The sequence below is a fragment of the Taudactylus pleione genome, unplaced genomic scaffold (genome assembly GCF_031769625.1).
Source record: "Taudactylus pleione unplaced genomic scaffold, aTauple2 ptg001997l, whole genome shotgun sequence".
Lineage (NCBI taxonomy): Eukaryota > Metazoa > Chordata > Amphibia > Anura > Myobatrachidae > Taudactylus > Taudactylus pleione.
In genome coordinates, this window is record NW_028286393.1 from 88,526 (window position 1) to 115,870 (window position 27,345).

At 46.1% G+C, this 27,345-nt stretch overlaps 2 protein-coding genes across 2 annotated transcripts in view; one reads left to right on the plus strand and one right to left on the minus strand.

The window, feature by feature from the left end:
* RALGPS1 (Ral GEF with PH domain and SH3 binding motif 1) overlaps positions 1–27,345 on the minus strand; it is a gene marked incomplete at its 3' end in the record, with an annotated part of 253,237 nt that overhangs the window by 81,463 nt on the left and 144,429 nt on the right. The window lies entirely within an intron of this gene.
* ANGPTL2 (angiopoietin like 2) overlaps positions 1–27,345 on the plus strand; it is a 32,102-nt gene that overhangs the window by 1,614 nt on the left and 3,143 nt on the right. Inside the window, exons 2-3 of the mRNA XM_088465568.1 lie at positions 13,343–14,203; positions 27,050–27,243. Coding sequence (XP_088321694.1) covers positions 13,372–14,203; positions 27,050–27,243 — 1,026 coding nt within the window. The 5' untranslated portion in view covers positions 13,343–13,371. The remainder of the gene's footprint in view (positions 1–13,342; positions 14,204–27,049; positions 27,244–27,345) is intronic.

Consider the following 27,345-nt stretch of genomic DNA (forward strand, 5'->3'; position numbering starts at 1 on the left):
CACTACATAGGTGACTATACCGTACCCCATGGGATGCTGGCACTACATAGGTGACTATACCGTACTCCCCAGGGTGCTGACACTACATAGGTGACTATACCGTACCCCATGGGATGCTGGCAATACATAGGTGACTATACCGTACTCCATGGGATGCTGACACTACATAGGTGACTATACCGTACCCCATGGGATGCTGGCACTACATAGGTGACTATACCGTACTCCATGGGATGCTGACACTACATAGGTGACTATACTGTACTCCATGGGATGCTGACACTACATAGGTGACTATACCGTACCCCAAGGGATGCTGGCACTACATAGGTGACTATACTGTACTCCATGGGATGCTGACACTACATAGGTGACTATACCGTACCCCATGGGATGCTGACACTACATAGGTGACTATACCGTACCCCATGGGGTGCTGACACTACATAGGTGACTATACTGTACTCCATGGAATGGAGGATAGAGTTTAAAAAAGGGTCAGGGGATATAACTCCGGGGGTACAAATCCAGTTTTAATACTGGGTAATTTTAATACATCAATTATACAGATCAAGAAACGAATCAGTAAACTGGTTTTGTCGGCACCTCCGTGATTCTGTCCCCTTGAATGCTAACACGCTGACCACAGTGGGGGACCCCCCCAGCGTACGCCCCTCTCCTATTTTCCTGGGTTATAATCCTGGGATTCAATTAGTAATTAACCCCCCACAGCTGATGATATACGCAGCTTACAGTTCCCCCAGAATCTGAGACCTCCCTTATCTTCATAAGACCTCCGGTGTCTCCGACTGCAGGGGTGCCGGAAAGGGATTTAAAGGATGGATCAGATTTCGGGTCATCTGTCATTTGTCCTGTACTCTATCCCACATTCTGCAGTTTCGGGATCAACCAACTGTCAGACAGAAGCTGAACGTTGCTGAGATAGAGGCTATAGAGCGGCCATTGTAGGTGACTTAGAGCAGATAATCAGCCTCAGGCAGCTGCCCGGGGACATCCGATCCCTATCTGTATTGTGCCATGTGTGGCAGACACATGAGGGCACCACTGCTTAGCATCCTATGCCAGACACTCAATACAGAGGAGGCACTCACCCATGTAATGCTGTTCTACCATGTCTCGTGTGCCAAGGGAGCCAGTCTGCACATGACATCATTACAGTAGTAATTGAACAGTATATATACTCATTTATATTTCTCCTTTATTCTATTTCCAATAAAAACAAATGACTTTACAGGTTGCGGGGTAACAGCAATCTGTGCGCTGAGTTTTATGGCTGAAGATCGCAGACGTCATCGCCTGAGACAATGTTACTTTCACAAAGAGCATTGTTCATTGTCTGCTTATATAAAACCAAATTACCCCTCATTGCTATACCGTGTGAGATGGAATTCCAGCTTACCCGACATCCCATTGTGTTGCTGCAGGCAGAGATATATATATATCAGCTCTAGCAGGTCGGGGAGCTTGCACTCTAAGGGGACGGTGTAAATAGCAGACACTGGGATGGTTTGGTCCTGTAGAGCCAGGCAGCTGAGTAAACTATAGGAAGAGCTCAGCTGCTCACTGAGAAAGCTGCGCTGAATGAACTTGTGAGTTTGTAGTTATTGGCTGCACCTAATGGAAATACTGTATAGCTGATTCAGCAGGATGGATATAAGAATTATTTACTTTATTTTACTATAAATGGCTATAAATACAGGGTCTAAACGGCAGCCCCCCCGCTGCACAGAGAACATTATGTCTATGAATATTTGCTCTCCCAGAGGAAATAAAATGAATTGTCAGCCTCACATAACGGAGAACCAGCACACACCATGTGCTCTATGTAAAGGCATATTAATATATACTGGAAATGAATAACATTATCAGTATTGAGGTATCAAGTTTTTGGTTTTTCAAAAACAATAAAATTTAAATAAAATCCTCTACGTATAATGTGCGCGTATTGGAACATGCGCCAACACAACATTCTCCTTAGGAAAAACAAGAACCGCATGAGTCAAGCGCTCGGTTCTCACCGGGTAAAATAACAAATACCCTAGATGTTCCCCTGATTGGCACCGTGGGCACTGTCAGGACCTATGGTGATGAATGAGGATACCGGGGATGAGCAGACTCCAGTCCATGTTACTAAATACGGGTATGCAGAAACCTAAGGTTCACTATGCAAAATGAATTTCCCCAGTCCATCAAAGCCCTCAGGCATGGGGGCAGGGTGCCTGGCGAAAAACAACACGAGTATCAGAAGGTCTTCAAAAATAAACTACTGTTCTACCACTACACACCATTCATAGGAATTACTGAGTGCCAGCCTGCAGCCAGCTGATCCCACGGATATCGGTATCATGAATTGATCTGATGCATTAGTGATGTCACTGGCTCCTAGTGCCTTGATAGGCTCTGCTGCATCAGTGATGTCACTGGTTCCTAGTGCCTTGATAGGCTTTGCTGCATCAGTGATGTCACTGGCTCCTAGTGACTTGATAGGCTCTGATGCATCAGTGATGTCACTGGTACCTAGTGACTTGTTAGGCTCTGATGCATCAGTGATGTCACTGGCTCCTAGTGACTTGATAGCCTCTGATGCATCAGTGATGTCAAAGGCTCCTAGCGATTTGATAGGCTCTAATATTTTAGTGACATCACTGGCACTTAGGGAATTGATACTTTATGATGTGAATGGTGCACTGATGTCACTGGCATTTAGTAAAGTCACAGACTCGAACATCTCAGTGACATCCCTGGCACCTAGGGCATTTATAGGCTGCAATCTCATTGGGTCATTCTGCACAATGGCTACCTATGCAGCCATGTTTATATACTAGGTTGGGGTATCTGCATTTGGGGCATGTCTGGAAATGCCCCTCTGAGGCCATGTTTATATACTAGGTTGGGGTATCTGCATTTGCGGGATGTCTGGAAATGCCCCTCTGAGGCCATGTTTATATACTAGGTTGGGGTATCTGCATTTGGGGGATGTCTGGAAATGCCCCTCTGAGGCCATGTTTATATACTAGGTTGGGGTATCTGCATTTGGGGGATGTCTGGAAATGCCCCTCTGAGGCCATGTTTATATACTAGGTTGGGGTATCTGCATTTGGGGGAATTCCTATAAGTGATGTCATTACTGAGGCTATTTCTCAAAGTAAACAGTATGAGGTTTCCCAAATCAATGTAACTCTGAGAATGTATGGATACCGGCCAAATACAAGGACCTTTGTAAAATGGTTACACATTGTGCTTTAATTTATTCCAGACCACAACCCCCCCCCCCCAATGTCTGGATCTGTAATCTCTGCCATATATCAGGAACGTATCTCTGGATATATGGGAGAGTCACCGGTTTTACAGCATACCATGGATGCAATAAATGCAGAGAAAGGCGAATGGCGGATATTGTTACTAGTGTGTGTTTAATGAATCCTGTTCTCACACGTCTGTCAGCATAATGTAAATAATAGGGGGTTGGCCACCTTTATACAGTAGCGATCCCTGTACGGGGCACGAGCCATGGCGCAGGTCACTCATATCAGACCTCTGTCTTTTGCCTTCGTTACCCAAATTAGCAACCGCTTCGCACACAGAAGTATAAGAACCGCCAGCGTCAGTAATCAGTGTTTCTGGGGAGACACTTGGCCCGGCTACGTCGCAAAGTCCGTGGTGCACCAAATGGGGCTATTTGGCGTGATTTGAGGATAGGTGTCAGTGGACACATCGGTACCCTTACTTCAAATTAAACTCCTAAGACTCCTTAACCACCAGCAATATAATATCTGTATGTTCTACTAACATATGGTTTCCAATGACCCCAAACCCGCCGTGTCTGTGGTGTGAGGCAGTGCGACGCTGCATGCTTCATCTACACACAAGCGGATTAGCGGCATACGCTGTGCTGACATCACGTCACTGACACGTCTTACGCCGTCTTACCGGAGCATTGTTAACACCAGCGGGTAACCGGCCTGACGTACAGTTTTCCGATCAGTTCCTGAGCTACACTATTATACTGCATTTGTAGTATATAGTGATAATAAGTTATTATCATTTGTTTATAAAACGCTGACATTACACTGCGCTGTACATAGGGGGGGGCGATTACATTACATACAGTGACGCAAAAAAGAAGGTGAAGATGGCGCTCTTCAAACAAGCTTACAATCTAATAGGTTTGGGTAACAAACCTTATGTATATAGGGTAGCGGAATAAATATTCTACATATTGGTGGGGACAGTTACTGTAGGCTATCTATATTGCTTTTTGGGGTGGGGTGCATGGAGTGAGGATTAAAGTGCTGTATTTAGCAAAGAAAGCCCCATCCTATCCCCACCAGGGGGTCAGATGACTACTTACAGAAGCATAGTGCCTCTATCTAGTGTTTTGCTCTTCAGATAGTAGCTGGGGGTATACTTACTACAGGTCGATTTTAATCAATGTAAAATCGATAAAAATCTATCAACATCGATGTATTTCTGGGGCTAAATTACACATTTACTAACAGACAATTTTTTTTCTTAAGTATTAAGCTGCATACATACACACACAACGATTTTGTTACCAACGATTTTATGAACGATTTTCTGTCAGATTATCTGTCAGATTTTTTAAAGTGTAATGAACGATTTTTTTGAACTACAAACGATTTTTGCATATTCCCTTACTGAAAATCGTTCAGTTGGTCAGTCTGACTGAACTACAAACTACAAACGTGAACGCGCATGAACGATGATCGTTCATCATTTTAACTCAGAAAGTGAACGATTTTATCAACGATTGAACGATAAACGATATCGTTATCGATAACCGTTCAAAAAATCATTGTGTGTGTGTATGCACCTTTAGTATTTGTGTATTCTTAACCCCAGAAACACAACATTGATGTTGATCGATTTTTATCGATTAGACATCGATCAAAATCAACCTTTAGTAACTATATATCCCCTGGAGTCTGAACAGAAACTCTCCATAGAAACCCGCAGCACTTTTTAGTTCTAAGGTGAGGAACGCCAGGGACGTAGCGGCGAGAGTCGGGAGTATAAGGACAGCCAAATTTATTCACCAATTAAAACCAAACACATTATCAGTAAGATACATTTTGGTTGAGAATATATCTAAACACAGTTAATGATGGGGTGGAGGTTTTAGGTTATATCTAGTGAAATATAATGCAGGGAACACCCTGTAAGCCAGGGGAAGCCTTGTCAGGCCGAGCGTCCTTCATACAAGGCTACAAGACGCACAATGACGCTTCGCGCAGGAGCAGGCATTATTAGAAGCCGGTGTGGGGGTGTAACAGGAAAGATTCATATAAAGGAGGACAAAGACAGCGGAACGTCAGGATTTTATTTTGGGAGCGTTGCTTAGAGCTTTACATGTGCACAGAGCAGGTGGAGAGAGCCAGTTGCCAACTTCCTGGCCCACAAATGCTCATCCCCAAACCTGACGAATGGAAACAGTCTGTGGGAGAAGATCTAAGTGTTTCATGGAACTGCCGACATCAGAACCAACGCAGCAGCTGGAACTGGCAGTGATAAGTAGCAACACGGCACACTCACACGTAGCATAATAGTAACAAGAATAATGATACTGTTCATACTTGGCCATCCTAGAATTACTAAGATAAAGAACACCTATAACGAGTTATAGTCACCCTCATATGCTTTGCGGAATAACGTAAATTGTGGCTGGCCGTGTAGTCCCGACTCTATCCGTATGGTTTTGTTTTGTTAGGCTGCATCCAGATGGATGATTTATTATATTTTAGCATAATGTAAATGCTATAAAGTTGCTGACATGGAAACGCCAGGTACAGACATGCGGTAATCGGCCCGCACTGCCTGTAATTTATTAGTAATATTATATTGCTATATAATAAACATTACTGTGTTTTTACAATGATCTCAGAACATATTTGCCTAATTTGCTGACAATGTGTAAATACACAGCATAAAACCTTCTCTTTCTTTCCTGCCTGTTAAAGCTTTAATGGAAAACATTTTACAGGAGTTTTTGTTTTGTTTTGTTTTGTTATTTTAAACGACTTAAATCTGAAATGCAAACGTTGGGGGGTTTGAGTAAAAAATTACATGGAAAAATGTAAATATTTTATAAAATGTAGTTGTCTAAAGCCAAAACACGGTTGAACCTGGTCACTTTGCTCGAATTTTATAATTTGACAAATACTGTAGTTTAGTCCGATATATTTTTGGGAATTTTCAAAAACTTCATGACCTGTTCGAGAACACGATGATACCATTGTGAGTGGTCATTTGCGTCAGCCAATCAAAAACTTGCACTAAATTGATCAGAGCCAATTGCTAATAGGTTGCTATGGGTTACTGTATATTTGTCTCTTGTAAATAAATAACCCCTGATGTCACTGTTACAGCATTACAGGCACAGACTGAATATTTGAACAGTACATTCAGTGGATGTATACAAGATCTTGGATTTGACAAAATTATATTAACACTCAGGTAATGAAATACGATGGAAATATTGGATAATCGCTGGCCCAGTTTCTCAGCTAGAGTCCCCTCTCCCCACATATATTGCTTTTTGGACTAAGGAGCTAATAACCGACGGCCAGCACGAATCGCGCGTTACATCACCCTGCGAGGGAATATTAGACATTTAGAGGTCATTAATTACACGTATAACTGGGAGGCTGCCAGCCAAGAGCTAGTAAAATCTCTCCATTTCTCAAGCAAAATGTATAATCAGAGACCCCTATATATCTGATCAAACTCGGCGCCTTCTCTGCGCAACTTTTTTTAATTTGGCTGCCAAAATGAGAGGTGTTTTTGGATGGCAACCTATAAATTTCTCTTAAGCTACGACTGAGGTTATAGGTGTTTAATTGCTGCAAATCTCCCTCCAACCCACGATCAAAAACTTTTAAGTGGAAGTCGCCTGGGACTGCGCGTCCTGAAGTGACAGCATTGCTCCAAGTTTGGCATGCCTCCCTCAACATTCATCGCCGCGGCGCTAAGTACGTTTTATGTCACTTCGTTAATTGGGGGGGGAGGCATGGAACCATCCTTCGATAACGTCAGTAATCCCCTCATGTGTTGTACGATTTCTCTCCTATAGAACCAACTCAGCATTTTACTAGGTTGCAAGGCAGATGGGGACAAATGGAGACCGTATTACGAATAACGCAGCCGCCAACCCCAATACACGGGTATTCAAAATCCACCTGATACAATAGAATGAAGAGGGGTCTCTCTACCTACCTTATGTTTACAATATAACGACTTAGGAAGGGGAAGTAATTATGTCATTTTAAATCAACTATCTGCTACCATAAATGTCTCTACCATGTGTCTATCTGCCAAACCCATGTTTGCCACAGGATCCCCTCCCCTCCCCTCCCCTCAATCCCCCCCCCCCCCCCACACACTACTGTTACCTATTTTCTTCAGGCAGAAATCGAATATATCTGAAGTTTTCTTTATTTTCGCCTTCTTGCTGTTATACAAGTGACCTTACATGCAGAAAGTTATATGCTATAGCAAGAGTCAGCAATCTGCAGCTCTAAAAAAAAATGTTGTAGAACTACAAGTCCCAGCCTACAAGTCTTGTCCGTCCAAGGCTTACAGTTCTGCGACAGCTGGAGGGACTCAAATCGTGCACGTAGGAAACAGAATCATTATGGTGAGCTCTGGAAAAGAATTTGGCTTGAAAAAAAAAAAAAAAATTCCCAAATTTCCCAATCCCCATCAGCGCAATTAAAATCTTTTACGCATACTTCTAAAGGAATCTCCTACACTCACATTATCTGCAGTAATTTAGGACACTGTGCCCCTTAGGAACTGTTAGTCATCTTAGTTGGCATAAAACGCTAATAAAAAAAAAAAATTAAAAAAAGCAGCAGAGGATTCTGGGAGTCTTGGTGTAAATGCATCTACAGTCTGCGGCACCCAGGCTGTTTCTTTCATTACAACCACACAGGGAAAGTACGCACTTCATTGTAACCAGCGATTTAATAAAACGGCCTCTTCAAAGAGGAAGAAAAGGAAAAAAGTTGTGTAAAGTTTAATGAAGTTACAAAGCGGCCTGCGTAGAACCAGCCTATGGGTAACTTGAATAGTCCTCCCACTATTTCCAATCCAACTTTGTTTGTGGAAACGAAGGTAAGTGGCCGGTCACTGTCAGAGGGCTTGTAGCCCAAAACCAACAGAGACTCCACCGGGCTTCCACACAGGACACCAAACCTCAGATGCGCTCACCACTGGTGCCTGTGGCTAGCCTACACCTGCCCCGACTCCCCGTACGCTGGGGCAGGGAAAGAGCTCCGGGGGCCACGGCCGTTATTCCGTCTCTGGAAAAAAAAAAACCCTGAAAAATAAAATCAACAGCAGCAAATTGATTTAATGTGACGAGGTTACCAAACCCTGGTCCTGAGGCTCCATTGTACAAGATTTCATTGTAGAATTTATTTTTTTTCCAAATAGAATAGTCGGTCCTTTAAGACGGAGACGATGAATGGCTGCATTGTGCGCGCATGTTATTTTACACAGACCTCAGTAAAATAGCACCACACTGACACCAATAAATAAACGCTCTATGACGCTTTATTGGTGAATTTGTTGAATATTTCCCACGCCGCGAGGGTCTCAGCAGAGCGGATACCGAAATCTTCTCTCCGAGTTTAGATATTAATATTGAAACGAGATGATATATTGCACTGGCCCCTGGGATAAAATGGTGGTAAGGCCAGTATATTCCTACAGCTGGGACAAGTCCCATGAGCATTAGGGTGCTCCTGTATGTACTGGAGTATGTTAGGTACCTGACTACAGTGGGAGAGAAGTAGGATTTATATCATGCTGTACCAGTAACAGGGTATGTAGTGAGACAGTGGAGACAGACTGAGCAGCATTCTAGAAGCTTTAAGAGAAAAAGGCTCTGCCACTAACTCTGAAGCAAGAAAAGAGAAAGTGATTATTACAAACGTTTTTTCTTTCTAATAATAAATTACTTTGAATCAGTTGAGTCTTTGCTGTGATTGGATAAATCATTTCAGTGCTGTCTGGATGCCGTTATTCATTGTGAATTGCGTCATCTAGACCCACCCCCTACGCTTGTTTAATGACATGAATCATGTGGATACGCAGTAGAGGTGCAAATCGCAACATTACGCCCAATTAAGCCGCCACATGGGCTTCTAAGAGATCCCAGAGGTGAGGGTCCAATATATAGTTAAGTCCTTACATTGCGACAGACCTCTGCAGCCACAGGTGACTTTATACTAAGCGTTTCCCAGCTCCGGTAATCAGGACACACTGATGGCGCAGGTTTTCCATAGGCTGCGCTGCTGTGGTCGTTACTGACTGATATATGTTAAGAGAGCCACAGGGGGTACCAATTATTCCATTTGTGATTCTGTGAGGAGACCTGGAAAACATGCACTGTTGGGGTTCCCTGGGAATAGAAGTTATTTCTGCGACACACTGTAATAATCACTACGCACTGGGAAATGTAATAGGAGCACACCATGTACATAGTAACTTTGCATTTCGGCAGTTACGCCCTCCAGCGCCTCTTTTATCCCACAATAAAGGCAGGGACAAGATTGTTTGTGGAAACGAGTAGCAGAACGCAGAGCTCGGGGGCTGAACAGAACTGCTCCGCAGCGGAGGCTGTAATAACCTCAGAACGTGCTGTCCCCTGCCAGCGGATCCTGGGAAGGTCCTGGGGGCAGGTGCTGGGTGTCATAAATTATGATGGAACCCGGAAACCGCAATGTAGGAGCCCAAATGTTCTAAATGATGGGTCCTCAGCGAATCGACTAGCATTATGGCTGAACGCGTCAGCGCGACTCAGGCGCTAGTCTCCATCCGGGGACAAATGCTGGGAATGTTTAGCACACTTATGCGGCACAAAGCGGCCGTTGCAGAACGGTGACAGCTGCTGAGAGCAGAGCTGGACCGTTCTGCGCTGCGCTGCGCCGACCTGCTGTCTCGCTAAGGAAGCCTGAAAGTGTGGTTTATTTAGCTAATTGTGTCATTTTTATCCCGTCTAGCCACAGCCACATATTTACAGCGACAGCCCGGGCGACGGCAGCACAGTGGGTTATTAACAAGCCGCAAAACTTAAGGAATTCATTGATTAATTAGAGTTTATTAGTGGCTATTGTTAAAGGAGGAAGATGGGAAACACATGCTAGTCCTGCCGCAAAAACGGAGCCTGGCCTCAGTACAGCACTTGTCAGTCAGCCTGTGATACAATTAATAATGTACGTGTTTAGGGCTCATTCACATAAAGCGCAGGTTACTAATCAGAGCACACTGCAGGCACATAACGAGGCTTGTAGCTGTCAAGCATTCCCAGCCACTGTTCAGCTTCAACTACTACATGTACCAGCATGTCATGCTTGCCTGGATGTTATGAAACTACAAATCCCATAATGCACTGCCACAAGCCACCTATATACTGGGACCTGTGGCAGCGGTTCCACTGAAGTTAGTGATCAATCATTAAAACCCCACCAACAAAAAAACAACAAATTACCTGATTCAAATATTTGACTACATTGTTTTAATTACTGAACATAAAGAATGTACAGATGGAGCAGAATGTGTTGTATTGAAGGTTGCACCGTGGGGGGATTAATTGGAAGATCCATTTTATTGCTTGAAAGGCTTAAATGGGAATACATCATGATGCCCAAACTAACTGCATTTCCCCCCCACACGAGTGTTTCGTACCAATCGCTGCAACAAACTCTACTCCAGCTGTACGCACCTGTCCTCTAATCCCGCCTTTTTCATGTGTATAAACCTTTAGACAAATGTAAACATATTTTCTACAGGAGGTAAACGTGATACGTATCTGCAGTTATTGCAATGAATGGAAACTAGAATAGATTTTGCCATTCAACATAAAATACTAATATCACAAACTTATGCCAGCAAACAGCGCCACCCAGTGGCCAAATTATTATGAAGAAATTAATACAGACTGTTCATTCTAATAAACCAAGGAATGACATTTTAACAGAAAGAGCTTTTTGGGCTAGATTCAATTAAGCTCGGAGTTCCCTCGCAACCTTGTGCGATTTAAGGCTGCGCAGGTATTTACGGAATGAAAACCTCCCTCATCTTTGCTCAGCCCCATAGCACACACGTCGCAGCCCCATAGCACGCATCCTGCAGCCCCACAGCACGCACGCCGCAGCCCCATAGCACGCATCCTGCAGCCCCACAGCACGCACGCCGCAGCCCCACAGCACGCACGCCGCAGCCCCACAGCACGCACGCCGCAGCCCCACAGCACGCACGCCGCAGCCCCACAGCACGCACGCCGCAGCCCCACAGCACGCACGCCGCAGCCCCACAGCACGCACGCCGCAGCCCCATAGCACGCACGCCGCAGCCCCATAGCACGCACGCCGCAGCCCCATAGCACGCATCCCGCAGCCCCATAGCACGCATCCCGCAGCCCCATAGCACATATACAGCAGCCCCATAGCGCACACGCTGCAGCCCCATAGCATGCATCCTGCAGCCCCATAGCACATATACAGCAGCCCCATAGCGCACACGCCGCAGCCCCATAGCACACACCCTGCAGCCCCATAGCACACATACAGCAGCCCCATAGCACACATCCTGCAGCCCCATAGCACGCATCCTGCAGCCCCATAGCACACACACAGCAGCCCCATAGCACTCATCCTGCAGCCCCATAGCACATATACAGCAGCCCCATAGCGCACACGCCGCAGCCCCATAGCACACACCCTGCAGCCCCATAGCACACATACAGCAGCCCCATAGCACACATCCTGCAGCCCCATAGCACACATCCTGCAGCCCCATAGCACACACACAGCAGCCCCATAGCACGCATCCTGCAGCCCCATAGCACACATCCTGCAGCCCCATAGCACACACACTGCAGCCCCATAGCACACACACTGCAGCCCCATAGCACACACACTGCAGCCCCATAGCACACACACTGCAGCCCCATAGCACACACCCTGCAGCCCCATAGCACACATCCTGCAGCCCCATAGCACACACGCCGCAGCCCCATAGCACGCATCCTGCAGCCCCATAGCACGCACGCCGCAGCCCCATAGCACGCACCCTGCAGCCCCATGGGACGCATCCCGCAGCCCCATGGGACGCATCCCGCAGCCCCATAGCACGCATCCCACAGCCCCATAGCACATATACAGCAGCCCCATAGCGCACACGCTGCAGCCCCATAGCATGCATCCTGCAGCCCCATAGCACATATACAGCAGCCCCATAGCGCACACGCCGCAGCCCCATAGCACACACCCTGCAGCCCCATAGCACACATACAGCAGCCCCATAGCACGCATCCTGCAGCCCCATAGCACACACACAGCAGCCCCATAGCACGCATCCTGCAGCCCCATAGCACACACACTGCAGCCCCATAGCACACACACTGCAGCCCCATAGCACACATCCTGCAGCCCCATAGCACACACACAGCAGCCCCATAGCGCACATCCTGCAGCCCCATAGCACGCATCCTGCAGCCCCATAGCACACACACAGCAGCCCCATAGCACGCATCCTGCAGCCCCATAGCACACACACTGCAGCCCCATAGCACACACACTGCAGCCCCATAGCGCACATCCTGCAGCCCCTGTGAGAACTCCTACAGATTTCCTCTAATTACATACAGAAAAGCAAAGCCATACTGTGCTAAGCAGCTTTTATAACATGGCAGCTGTCAGCAAAGGGATGTGACAGACTGCAGGACACGCTTATATATAACCAGCAGCTATTCCCAGCACATGTAAGGGATCCATCATCTGTAATGCCTGGGAGCTCAAGTGCCCCAGATAGGGGGGTATTGCAGTACTTCGGAGCACCTTGCCTAAAATAAACCAACTTACATATGAGAAGGAGCCCTATGCACCCTCTATATGACATGGGTTAGCAGTGCTCCTCGCAGTGATATAACTGGTTAGCTCTGTGATAGGATTACTGGAAAATGATGATTATGTTCGTTCTGCATGGTTTCCGGATAAGAGATCCGAGACCTATATGTTGCTTACACTTATCATTTAAAATATAGTTACATTAATTTTTAAACAATCACGTCCTCCGTATAGCGTCTTTTAGAACCAGGGTAGGCAACTTTGGCACACCAGCTGGTATGGAACTACACATCCCAGCATGCCCTCAAAGCAAAACTGTACCAAGGAATGCTGGGATGTGTAGTGCCACAGTATCTGGAGTGCCAGAGGTTGCCTACCCCCGTTTCAGAAGATACACCTATATACTTGCCATTAGTAATTTTAATGGCTTTTTGTTTTCTAATTTACAGCGCCAAGAAGAAGATCATTCCAGGCGTCCATGAGTTCCACCTGTAGCGTAAGGACCATGACACCTCTGAGCGCCGCTGTTTTCTTACTGCTTGTGGTGGCGGGGAACACGCATGGGGGCAGCACCCAAGAATTCCAGAGCAGCGAGGGCTCGGAGCATGAATTCATTTACATGAACAGAGAGAGGCGGTCGGCAGAATCGTCGGACAAATGCAGCTACACGTTTATCGTGCCCCAGCAAAAAGTCACCGGGGCCATTTGTGTTAACTCCAAAGAGCAGGACACGGTGTTCCAGAGTCAGACGCAGAAGCAGGAGATCGAATACATGAACACGGAGCTCCTGAAGCAGAAGAGACAGATCGAAACCCTGCAACAGCTGGTGGAGGTGGACGGTGGCATCGTCAACGAGGTCAAGCTCTTGCGGAAAGAGAGCCGAAACATGAACTCTAGGGTGACCCAGCTGTACATGCAGCTCCTGCACGAGATCATTAGGAAGAGGGACAACGCTCTGGAACTCTCACAGCTAGAAAACAAAGTTTTGAACCAAACTGCAGAAATGTTACAGCTGACCAATAAGTATAAGGACCTAGAACACAAGTATCAGCACTTAGCCTCTCTGGCCAGTAACCAGTCTATTGTCATTTCACAGCTGGAAGAGCACTGCCAAAAAGTGCCCCAATCCAGGCCAATACCGCAACCTCCCCAACAGCCCAACAAGGTCTACCAGCCGCCCAACTACAACCGCATCCACCAGATATCTACCAATGAGATTCAAGGAGATCAAAACTTAAAGGCGATTCCACCCCCTCTGCCTACAATGCCCTCCGTCACCAGCATCCCGACGTCTACGGACAAACCTTCCGGTGAGTCGATCATACCAGTGCCCTGTATAGAAGTGCTACCCCATAGTAAATTGTGTTCAATGTTATGTAGACCCGCTCTGCCCAGGAGAAATGCCCGGCCTTATATCGTCTCACTAGCCGCCATTAACCTAACATCTATAGGCGGCTCATTTTTGTTTGCAATGGGGCTTCTGCAAATCTAATGTGCGGACCCCAACGAGAGACCAGGTGGACCCAGAAAAAATATATTGCTGAGTAATAACCTGCGTCACAAAAGAGCAAAAATTCAGGCGCATAAAAAGAATAAATCTAAGTATAATGTCTGTAAATAAGCTGCTCCTAAAAGGTAGTACCTGTAAGCACACCTATAACCAGCCAGAAAATGTGAATCTGGATATACCGTCACTCAATAAATGATTAAACTGTTAACCCATTGGTGTTGTAAAGCTTATGACTAGATCCAGACAAAGAGCGCTAAATTAAACTATTTATTACATAATGCATAAAAGACAAGAAATATAAAATATATAAAAATCACACACAATACAAAACAATTACATGCAGACTGCAGGGCCGCAACTAGGGGGGGGGCTAGCGGTGCACGTGCACCGGGTGGGGATTGCGGGGGGGTTGACAATAACTGACTCAGACATCCAGCGGCCAAAGAGGAGACAAATGCTAGAGGTCCTTACTGGACCTCTAGTGTCTGTCTCCTCCTTGGCGGCGGCCATTTTTGGATGGCCGTTTTCAGCAGATTCCATGCGGACTAGCCATCCGCATGGACTCTGCTGAAAACGGCCATCCAAAAATGGCCGCCGCCATCTGGTGCTAACTGAACACATCAGCACTAAATACTCATTTTAGTGAGATTACATCAGTGTGTGACTTTGAGCTAAAACAAGAGTGGAGACCATCTCTGGTCAAATGGAGCAAGGATTGTTATATACATATATATATATACATATATATATATATATATATATATATATATATATATACACACACACACACACACACACACACACACACACATATACACATACGCTAAGTAGCCTTGTCACAACGGGCGATCTATTTTAATTATTTGTTTGGAGGCCGATAATCACATTGAAAAAGTGCTATATCTAATATAAGACGCCAGAGATACTTTCTGCAGGGGTTATCTGTTGTGCCTTTTAAATAATATTGAACCAGTCTGCATGTAATTGTTTTGTATTGTGTGTGATTTTTATATATTTTATATTTCTTGTCTAATATGCATTATGTAATAAATTGTTTAATTTAGCGCTCTTTGTCTGGATCTAGTCATAAGCTTTACAACACCATTGGGTTAACAGTTTCATAATTTATTGAGTGACGGTATATCCAGATTTACATTTTTAATAACCTGCGTGTAGGCAAGTGCAAGGAATGTTTATATAGGGGTTGGGTTACGGGATGTCGGCGGTTAGAATCCCAATTCTGTCATCCCGATAGGGTTAGGAGGATACCGACACCTGTCGGTCAGTATCCTAACCCTCCCCCTCTCCCTACACCTCCCTCCATGCTGCCTAAACCCAACGTCATCATCCCACACAACCTAACCCTAGTGCCTAACCCTAACCATTCCCCTAGTGTGTCTAACCCTAACCCTCCCACTAGTACCCAACCCCTAACCCTCCCCCAAATCCCCACTACTTACTGTCGGGATGCTGGAGTCAGGATTCTGATAGGTGTTGGGATTCCAGCGCCAGCAATCTAAGCGCCAGTATCCTGACTATCGGGATATTCACCGCATCCCCTAGATAGAATGCGTACAGCAGACTATGGGGTCTATTTACTAAGCTGTGTTAAGCAGCGTACACACTAGGCGATTAGGAAAGACAGTACGATTACGACATCGTAATCATACAGTAGTTCCTGATCCCCTGTAGTGCCTACAGTGATCGGCATATCGTTCAGTGTAGGCACTACAGGGGATCAGGAACTACTGTGATCAGGAACGATATGTCGCTCAGTGTAGGCACAACAGGGGATCAGGAACTACTGTGATCAGGAACGATATGTCGCTCAGTGTAGGCACGATTAATGAGCGATTGAACGATTACGATGTCGTAATCGTTCAATCGCCCATTAATATCGCCAAGTGTGTGCGCTGCTTTAGGAGATAAAGTGAACGGTGATAAGGTGCCAGCCAATCAGCTCCTAACTGACTGCCATTTTTCAAACACAGCCTGTGACATGGCAGTTAGGACCTGATTGGCTGGTACCTTATCAACGTTCACTTTATCTCCTTACACAGCTTAGTAAATAGACCCCTAAAGTCTACAATATATTAGGACAGTAACGCAGAGGACTCTGGTAAGGGCACATTCCCACAAAATGGGGCGAGCTGTCAATCAACATCGATAGCCCGGTAGCGACTGAACTTCAGTCGCTCAGCGGGGGGCACGAGCACGCGGGACGTGGCGGGTGCGCAACCATCGGGCTGCTTTCGAGCGCACAGCGCTTGCGAGCGGCTCTGAATGTTCATTAACAATTACACTTTTGAAAAAAACACAAACAAATCTCTGACAGGCCGGCGTTGGTAAAATGCATGACCATCAACTACTATTAATATTATCATGTGGCTTTAAAACAAGTTGCTTCCATTAAATCTATTAGGACCAAACATAGGTTACATCAATACAATATGGTAAATGTGAGCTTTAGATGGTCCACCCCAGAAGGAACATAATCATGTGACCTGCAGCGTAACAACCAGACCACTCCCACTCATTTTGGGTTCCGCCCATAGGATTTCTGTCTGGCCCGGCTTCAGGGAGATTTGCAGACTCTCCTTGGAGTCAGGGAGATCACCCAGTATTCTGAAAACCCCACAGTCATTATATGAAATGCGGCCAGCATGGTTTAGCGCTACTGCAATGCATTACGCTAGATGCCGTATTGTGACACAATCACAGAGTTCCGGCCATGGCACAAGCCGCAGGCCGCCGTTTCCCTTTTCCCCAGATAAATCTGCACTTTGAAAAGGATGAAAGCCTGAAAATTGCCAGAAACCTATTTATTACAGATGTTATCATGGAGGATACGGTCTTGCATATATTATAGCACACACCTTATATTTTGCTGGCATGACAACACTTGCAGGCTATATGAATATGAATTAGTGTCGTGTACTTTAAAATGTCAAAACAGAAGCCTCAAACGGGGCAAAATGTTTTTAATGTTGTTTGACAGATGGAAACTTCACAGATGGGTTTATTCAGTACAGATTCCGCAGCATTTTTCACATTTCTAGCATTTTTTTTGGACAATTTTCCATTGTCATTAAAACGGAAACAGAGGAAAGAATCTGTCGGAGCGATTTGTGAAGACAGACAGCGATTACCGCGACCGAGCTGGAAATTGGAATTAATTAGGACACGTAATTAAAGACTCCAAGAGTTGCCGACCTCTGTACTGTGTCCAGGCATGCTGGCAGGGACTCTGGCGCTTGGATTAAGTGAAAGAATTGCTGGTAATATGGAATATTGTAGACTTGGTATGTGAGGAACAATCGGACGGAAATTTTGACATCTGCACCAAAAGTTCTTCACTCTCTATAATGCTTCAAAATAAACATTTCCCTTCTTCAATCGTATAGACAACAGAGAGTAGGCAGAGAATCGCCCCTAAACTGGAGCAGAGACCCCGATGTAACAAGTAGACGCTGTGAATTTATATCTTCCAGGGTAACCTTAGAATCTGACAGCAAATGAATTAAAATGGATAATTCCACCTTTAATTCTATACTAATTCGGAAAGGGAGGGATCACTTTATACAAAAAATAAAATGTTAATAAATAATAAATTCACATTTTCAATGAAACCTATGGGAATAGCTTACTGGGGAATATGCTGTGACAGCTGCTATGTAATTACTGTATAAGACACATAAGACATAGACAACTAATGCACCACTGCCACCAATAACTTCAAGGAGTGAGTGTAGCCCGGAGAAGGAACTTTGGGCCTGATTCAGAGCCGGTCGCTATTTGCGGCCGTTCGTTCAACAAAAAGGGGTGGCTATTCAAATGAACCGTTCGCTCTTTGCGGTCTGTTGACGCCTCTAGGTCTGAACGAGCGAACAAAACTTGCGGTTGTAATTTTGAAAAAGACGCCCCCTGGCCGCTCGCATCATACGTCATGTCCGCTATTTATTAGATTAATCGAGTACATCGAACAGCGTATGAACTGCTCGCTATTCTTGTGGGTGGTGTTTGCTACCACAAATTTGCGAGCAGTTCTGACTATAAAATAACCCAGTGACGTGGTCAGTGACGCCCCAGTATTAATTATGCACACCCTTAAAACGCCCGTTTTGACCTTTAAGCACGCCTGCGTTCTGATTTCCACTCCCCGTTTTCAAGCACCTTCCCCCGTTACCACCCACATACGCCTACTCCTGTCACTCAAATTATCAGGCATTCGCTATTTTGCGAGCGCATGAATTTCGACCGCAGTGACTGGTTCGCGCATGCGTATAACGATCCGTACGCATGCGCAGTTGCAAACATCGCTCGGAACGAACAAGCGGCCGCTTACGAGCGGCTCTGAATCAGGCCCTTTATCTTCTCTCGATGCAATCTCTGCCCAATCACATCTAGCTAAAGGGGGGGAAGTATTGGCTCATTTATTTTCAGATCACTTGTATGAATAGTTTTACTCCGATACCATCCTGAGCAGCGAGTTGGTACAGGCAGGAGATGCGGGTTGTGTACGGGCAGAGAAACAGGTTCTCCTGCCTTTTCAGGTCTCATCCATTTCTTTTCTGGGCATCAGACAATACAGCCCACAGAAGGGACAAACCCACTGGCTAAAACCTACATGTGCGCACGCTTCTGTTCCACGCTAAGGGCAAATCACAGCTAGAATTTTATTTACCAGCACAGTAAGTTTAGCTACAATCGTCAGTGACGCAACCTCTGTATCATGTCATTTAGGAAACAGGGAGTTGGACGCATCGCATGTACGAAAACAAATGCGTATATATTCGCCGTCAAACGGAGTTCAGCGCATCTCTGCAGCCTGAGCGCGATAATCCGTAGGCTTGGTTGCATAGATATCATCGTTATCGGAGCACACTGTCACCAGCTGTGTCCCTAGTGTAAAAGATGCGTCAGAAAACAGGAGTAATTACACGTGCGCACAACCCCGCAAAGCCCTCAATTCTGACGCTGCCCTGGGTGACCCCAGTTTCAGTTACCGCCCAGTTTCCCTTACTCAGATGAAAGTCATGCGTACAGGGCTCTGCATCGTTACATTATGGCGCAGGTGAGGCGCAAAGATATGCAAAATATGCTCCGCAAATGGGCTTGCGCTAAACTCTGCATCAGCCCCAGGGAAACGACACAAACGTCAGAGAATTCACCCATTAATATAACTAGACTGTGGCCCTGATCCAGCAATTTACACTAATGCAATCGTAGCCGCATTCTCTCACAGGTGACATTTACTAAAATATAACTGCTGCCTCCTCATATCCGCACGATGACTTACAACAGCGTGAACATCGGTAACATGGACGCACATCGGGCAACCACCCAGCACGTAAGTCATGTCTGACCAGCCACTAATACTGCAGAGAGCTCTCATGCTGCGCAGGAGATGACAATGGCTCATTTATGTACACACATGAAATGGCGATTAAACAGACACAACTGCGTTTGCATAACCACCCCCACTACCTTCTCCAGGCGCTGACTGCCTGTCACTCACTTTGCAAGTGGCTCCTCTGTATGAGCGTAATCTCAATGCAATCTCTACGAGTGAGCAGTGCGGCTTTGGCGCGTGTGCAATTGCAAACAATCACTCAATCTGCGTAAGTATCGGCTTTCCAAAAATCTCTAAATCAGGCCCTTAAAACGCAAGCTCATATGATTATTATTACCACGTTTATATACTTGACCAATTTTGTATATACAGTGTGTGTGTGTTTTCCACACCGGAATCGTTCCTTCGCCTCCCCCTAAAAGTACCGTGCGTGTTTCTTTGAACGTGCGACTTACACAGCGTTTTCTAAAGTTTGTTGCTTAGAAACAACAAATAATTTATTTTACGCACTAGAAAACTTTTTATACTGTGAATGTGAAGATGACCGGAAGCCCACGTGGCCCGACCTCGCCAGGGGAGCAACTTCTAAACTACCAGAAACTCCTCTTTTGTCTCTAGAACCCGGCACATTTCCTGCTGTTCATATCACAGTTACATATCCTTGTTTTCTTAATCTGCAGCATGAGACGTTATCCTAATTACTTTGGATGGTGACAGACTCTGGGGACGAGGGTTTGGGAGGAAGGGAAGTTGACCCAACAGGTTTGAATGTTTTGGCCCACCACGGGAGGCCATGTGTCTATCACCGGGGTCGGTGTACAAAGATTCCTGCAGTTATAACTAAAACCTTCAGGCAAGCAGAGCTGCCAATCAGCGCCCTGCAAAACAGACGGTCAGCGCACAGCAGAATGACAGTCCGCTTTGCTTTTCGCCCCTGCACAATAGATTTTCACGCCGGTCTACTGTAAAACTATTATATAACAACAATCTAAACCTATTAACGGCCAAAAAAAAAAAAAAGAGTAATTTATAGGATTAGCCAAGTTTGAGTAAAATCTAAATAATAAATACCTACTAACAATACTAACACTGCCTTCCTAACCACAGAGCATCACACAAGTCTGCACAGATTAGCTATAGTAGTGCGGAGACGGTCAATCACAGCGTACACTCTGCCTGCGCTGACAACACATTTAGAGCCAGGAAAGAAAAGGGTCACAGTGAATGTTATATAATATTCCGGGAACCGCGGCGCTACTAATGTAACCTGGCTGTGCACACTTCTGCCTCTGTTTGTTGTGCTACGTCTATAGAAACACAGGGCGATCGGATGGCGCACCCAGCACAATGACCTATTGCAGGAGACCACACAGAGAAGTGTTTTTACAACATTTAAAAATGTAGGCAGCCAAAACACGTATAGGCGAAGGACCAGCGGACAAAGCCAAGGCAGAGATCTGTACACAGATGAAATAAGATCACAGCAGTAACCGAGGTTCCGCGCTGTAATTGCTGCCGAGCAGGCCGGCCAAAGCATTGCACCAGCGGCCTCATTTGGCCGGCAATGGTGACCTCAAACTTTAAAAAAATTTGGATATTAAAAAGGAAAGCTCTAATTAGAATAATAATTGCTGCTATTCCGAAAACCCCACGGGAATTTAGAGATCCGATGCATCGTGTTTAGTTAAAGTTGCAGTGGGGCGTGTACAAGCCAATAATTCCAAGATGGCGGACAGAAGGCATTTATAGATGTGTCACATTTTTCTACAACTAAAGCAATCGTCCATGAGCAGTGACAAGTCTGGTTCGCTAGAACGGAACTTTCCAGAATGTATTGCGTCATCCTGTGCAGCGCTGGGCTGGGACCTCACTATGGTGGAGAAGTGAGGAAGAGCAGATTATATAACTCAATGAGCCAAGCGGCAGCTCTGGGGCACAGAGCCAATATTGTGCTATTAATTTCATGCACAAATTAGTGAACAGATGGGGTGTCCGGTTAGGGCGGGAGGAGCGCGCCAAATCTCACGGAAACAGACAGCGGCTGAACGTCTGCTCTGAACCCGCAAGACCTGGACTGAGACCAGTTACATGAACCTGACTTTATGGCTCATTTTTACGGCAGACACAGGATCCAGAGAGAATGACTTATGGGCGATTTAATGCATACAGCAATCATTTTTAAGGAAAGATGTAAAAATGAATGCCAGTGGTACATATGGCCGTACAGGATGAATTTCAGAAGGCGCTAAGCCATAAATGTGAATGAGGCTTTAGACATCTTGAATATATTACTGGGTTAATAAATGTAAGCTTGTAGCGTTGGGAGAATAAGAGATGCATTGTGTACAATTATCCGCCGCAGACAGGAGGACAAATAAATAATATATAGGACCTGACAGATGACCTTTCCCCTCAGCGTGTCCTTCCTGACAGCTGCCGGGAACACTGGGGTAACTTACTCAGGGGCTAGTAGCATGCACGGTATTCTGTCATATAGCTTATACATCGGCCCCTTATCCAGAAGACAAAGGGGGGGGGCACAGGAACATCGACTAAACTGGAAGACCTGTAATTATTATTATACAGTGCAGACATATTACTCAGCACTTAGCCGAGAAAGATCAGTCACATGTATCCGAGCGCCGGTGAAGCTCTCACCCTAAATTCTGCGTCACACACACACACGGCTAAAGCCATTAGCAGCCATGACCTACTAGCATGTCTTTGGACTGTTGGTGGAAACTCGCATGTACACAAGTAAAGATACATACAAACTGTGGGCCTGATTCAGAGCCGCTCGTAAGCGGCCGCTCGCTCCGAGCGATGTTCGCACACCTGCGCATGGGTCGTAATGCGCATGCGCCAACCAGTCATTGCGGTCGGAAATCGAGCGCTCGCAAAACAGCGAGGGGCTGCTAATTTGATTGACAGAATGTACCGTTTGTGGGTGGTAACAGGGGAAGGTGCTTGAAAACGGGGAGTGGAGATCAGAACGCAGGCGTGCCTAACGGTCAAAAGGGCGTTTAATGGGAGTGCAGAATTAGTAAGGGAGTGTCATCGACCACGTCACTTAGTTGTCTCTTAGCCTGAACTGTTCGCATGATTGCGGGAAGTAAAACCTACCACAAGCACTGCGAGCAGTTCAGACACCTTTCGATGTACTCAATTAATCTAATAAATAGCGGAGATGACGTATAATGCAAACGGCCAGGGGGAGTCTTTACAAAATAGCGAGTGCATGTTTCGTTCGCTCGCTCAGACATAGAGGCGTCAACAGACCGCAAAGAGCGAGCACTCAATTTAAATAGCCGGCCCCTTTTTCTGAACGAGCGAGCGCAAATAGCGTCCTTCTCTGAATCAGGCCCTGTGCACAGATTGTGTCCTGGTCAAGACGTGAGGCAGCAATGCTAACCACTGTACCCCCGTGCCAAACATCGGTCAATGTTCAGAATGCGTCACAGAAACCACACTGCATATAATGAAGGCGTAAATGGTTTTATATTTATCCTAATTTATTCTCTTCCATCCACTGGCTTTTCGCTCCATGGTTGGCAAGTGGGGTGGTCACCGCACGCTATGGCAGCGCCGGTTTTAATCACAGCCCTGAGCACAACTTCCATACGTGCTACTAGGATTTCCGTACGTCTGGCGTTGTTCCATAGACCGCGCATCCTTTATGGCTGCAACTCCTACAGGAACGAGTTTGGTCTCTTTCCTTCATTACATACGGCCCATCAATAGTTAAATATACAGTAAAAGTAAATATCCTCATGTTAACAAAAGGAAGAGCCAGGAGGTTACATGGTTCCATCTGCCACCAAAGCGTGACTTCACGGCTCTCGGTCTGTTTGTGCGAGGGATTCGGGTGTTTACACGGCCGGAGCTATTTACATGAAACACGTCACAAACCAACCGAGGACAAAGTGACTTCATTTATGAAGCAGCAGACGGAATAGAAGTTCTGCCGCCTCCAGATTCCATCCTGATCATTTCACGACTCTTCTGTTCTCTGCCCCGGCCTTGTTTATCCAGAGGAAACAGGATGTGAGAATTCCCAAATGGTCCTGACCTTATCGGATGGAATTTATAAGATGCTTTTTAATAGCCCTCTGTACCGCTTATATACAGCGCCATGACAACCAGAGCTCCGGGATCCGCTGGTCTGTATGGCGACGAGTGATGTGTGAATTACAATGGCGTTTACCTTGCAATGGACGATCGCATTTGTTGACAATGTGACATGCAATCATTCAGGAAAGGAGCACGGGAAGACATCACTGAGATATTAAAGGGAACGTCGCCTGATTGCCCAGCTCTCGTCCATTGCTGATAATCCTTGGAATATTATGCTATCCTTATGCCATGTTATGCAAGGCTGTACAATCAGTCCATCAACTCATAAATACAAGAAATGTTCATTTGGCCCCAGGGGCGTATCTACCCATTGGCCAGGATGGCACTCGCCAGGGGCGCCGGCCAATGGGAGGCGCCATCCGGGGGTGCCATCCGTGGCCAGTGGGTAGAATCAAGACAGGGCTGCCTGTGGCTCGGCGGCTCCTCAGTGCAGCAGCAGAGATGAGGCGCACATGACGTCACGTCACGCGCGCTTTGTTAAATTAAAAAAAAAGGTTTATTTATTCTATGTACCAGGCAGCCGCTGGCAAGCGATGGCAGCTGCACGGACCTAGGAACTTCCTTGATATCAAGGTCCATGCAGCCGCCATCGCTTGCCAGCGGCTGCCTGGTAGGTACATAGAATAAATAAAGCTTTTTTTTTTTTTAACAAGGTGCGCGTGACGTCATGACATCATGTGCGCCTAATCTCTGCTGCTGCACTGAGGAACCGCAGGCTGAAGAAGTCGGTAAGAATTTGTGGGCTGTGGGGGACTGGTGGCTGGATGGTGGGGGCCAGGGACTGGAGCCGAGGACTGGATGCGGGTGGTCAGGGACTGGATCCTTGGGGCCAGGGACTGGATCCCAGTATTACAGGCAGGCTAATGGCTGGGGAGACAGAAGGGTGATGGCTGGGGAGACAAGTGGGACTGGGGAGACAGGATGGGGATGTTGGGGAGACAAAAAGGGGACTGCCTGAAGAAACAGAAGGGGGTGCTGGCTGATAAAACATGGGGGTTGGCTAGGGATACAGAAGGAGGGCTGGCTGTAGAGACGTTATAAGTACAGAGTAATTATTCTGAAAATATGGGGGGGAGGGGGACGCCAGTCCATTACTATGCCAGGGGCGCTCAGACCCCTAGATACACCCCTGTTTGGCCCAGCCCAGAAGAGCTTACAATCTTAGAGCACATTACAAAGCCCAGGATAGCATTAGACCCCCGTACCTAGACCCCCGTGGGCGTGTAATGACGGATAAAGCGATTGCAGATGGAATTGGTTGCACATTCCGTAATGGGAGCACAGATACCTCATTCCCTCATCTCCTGTGGCACAATGGACACTGATCACTGTGGAATAACAAGGTTTGGGGTGACGTATCCTGGAGTTAGTCGGGAATGTTGCTAGTCTTGCAGGAATGTGGTTTTTAATCCAATTTAGCTGTTTATGAGGCACAAAGCTTTCATAGATAATGACATTTAGTGATGATGAGTCTGCTAATGCTGTTTTATTTTACATTTTATACATATTTTGCCCACATGTGTTTTCTTGATCACGTGGAAGAGAGTTTTCCTCTACAATTGATTAGCTGATCATCAATTATATGATATAACATCATTGATGTGACTGCCGAGGGCCCCTCCACCTACAGAGTGTCGATATTAGGGAGAGGGGGCCCGATGTCTTGAGTAGAACCAGGACTCCTCCAGCCTAGACAGAATTCAGGACTCCTACTTCCAGCAAAGTGATGGGACAGATGACTCGCTGGACGCATTGAGTTATGTACAGAATCCTTGCATATTACTTAGCCTCATAGCACAGGCTTGGATACCCTGGGTGTCAGTAACGAGTGGTTACTGACTTTAGAGTCATAAGTGAATAGTTTAAGGCCAGTGGTGTTGCCACAATACTACTGAAACACTTCGGCCTTTTCCATTTTTCCGGTGGGTCTGGACTGAAATCACTCCAGTCTCGAGCGCAATCGTTTTACTGGGATGTCTGTGGAAAGTACATTATGCGTGTCCTGAAGTGTTCTCGCATTCCGTCCCGTATCTGCCCCTTGCTTCACAATATCTAGTTTGTCCTGGCACTGGGTCCTAATTTCCACATAACTCCTTTTCCAGGTGAGAGAAAGTGTTCTTGTTCCACATTAGTACAGGATCCAAGCCCTAATTCTAATTTACAATACCAAGGCAGATATTATCCCATTTGAAGGAAGAACATGTCCTGTGACAGAGCATGATTTACATTCCCATATACTGGTCTGAATAAAGGGAACTCCCAGAGAGCACACACTTACAGAGAGACCATTTCACGGAAATCGAAAACAATCCATCTGGGGAAGTTGCGGTTGGGAGCTATCTACGCCCCAGGTTTCCAGCCTTGTGCTAATCAGGCTAGTTTGACAGACCACCTGTGAGAGGCTAATAAAAGGTGTGTCAGTATTTCCAGTCAGTCTTTCACTGCCTGGGGAGCAAGCGTCTGGTTTTCTGAGAGACACCATTACTATTTAAAGCGAGTGCTGTGCTAAGCTGCTGCTTTGTGAGTTGGACAGTAGATCCCTCCACCCATGGAAAGAGCAGCATTTTGTTTAGTTAGAGCCGGACATTATTTTCTAGCATCTTAAATCACCCCCTCCAACTCTCTCCCTTCCACCAGGTTCGTACACGTCCATTTTCTTGTAGCACACATCCTCCATATTCTCCTTCCCAGCGTTTCTTCCGTGGTGGGCAGAGAGTGATGATGTCATAACTGTGTTGTGCCCACACGGCACGCCCTCAGGAGATTGCTAGACTCTCCAGGGAGTCAGGGAGAGTTGGGGTATGTTTGTGCCTTCGCGCTACAGACCAGTCACCCCTGTGGTGGCAGCGGCTTCGGGTTCTGCAGGTCTACCAACCTTAGTTACAGTATAAATCTTACAATCTAGTAAACCCAGCGCTAGACCTTCGTATGTATTATAGGTTGTGGATACATAATTACAAGGATGTAACTTTCACCTTAAACCCTGTAAATGTGATTCTGACAGCAACCAATATTGGTCGCATGAGATTTACGCACACAGGCGCCAATAACTAGTGTACTGTGGTCTTTCCTTCTCATGACCATTACTCAGTGCTTAGTGTGATTTCCATGGTGTGTTGTTCTTGCCCATGAAATGAAAACATCTCCTCTTTCTGTTAGGTCCCTGGAGAGACTGCCTACAAGCGATGGAAGACGGGCATGACACAAGTAGCATTTACCTGGTGAAGCCGGATAACACCAACAGATTGATGCAAGCGTGGTGTGATCAAAGACAGGACCCCGGTGGATGGACAGTCATCCAGAGAAGACTCGATGGGTCCGTTAACTTCTTCAGAAACTGGGAAACGTACAAAGTGAGTACAGATGGGATAACTTACCGGGCGCTATAAGTAGTGGAGGTTTTTTTCAATTATTATGAAAATCTAGATGAAATTTTTGTCTATTGAAGTGAGCTT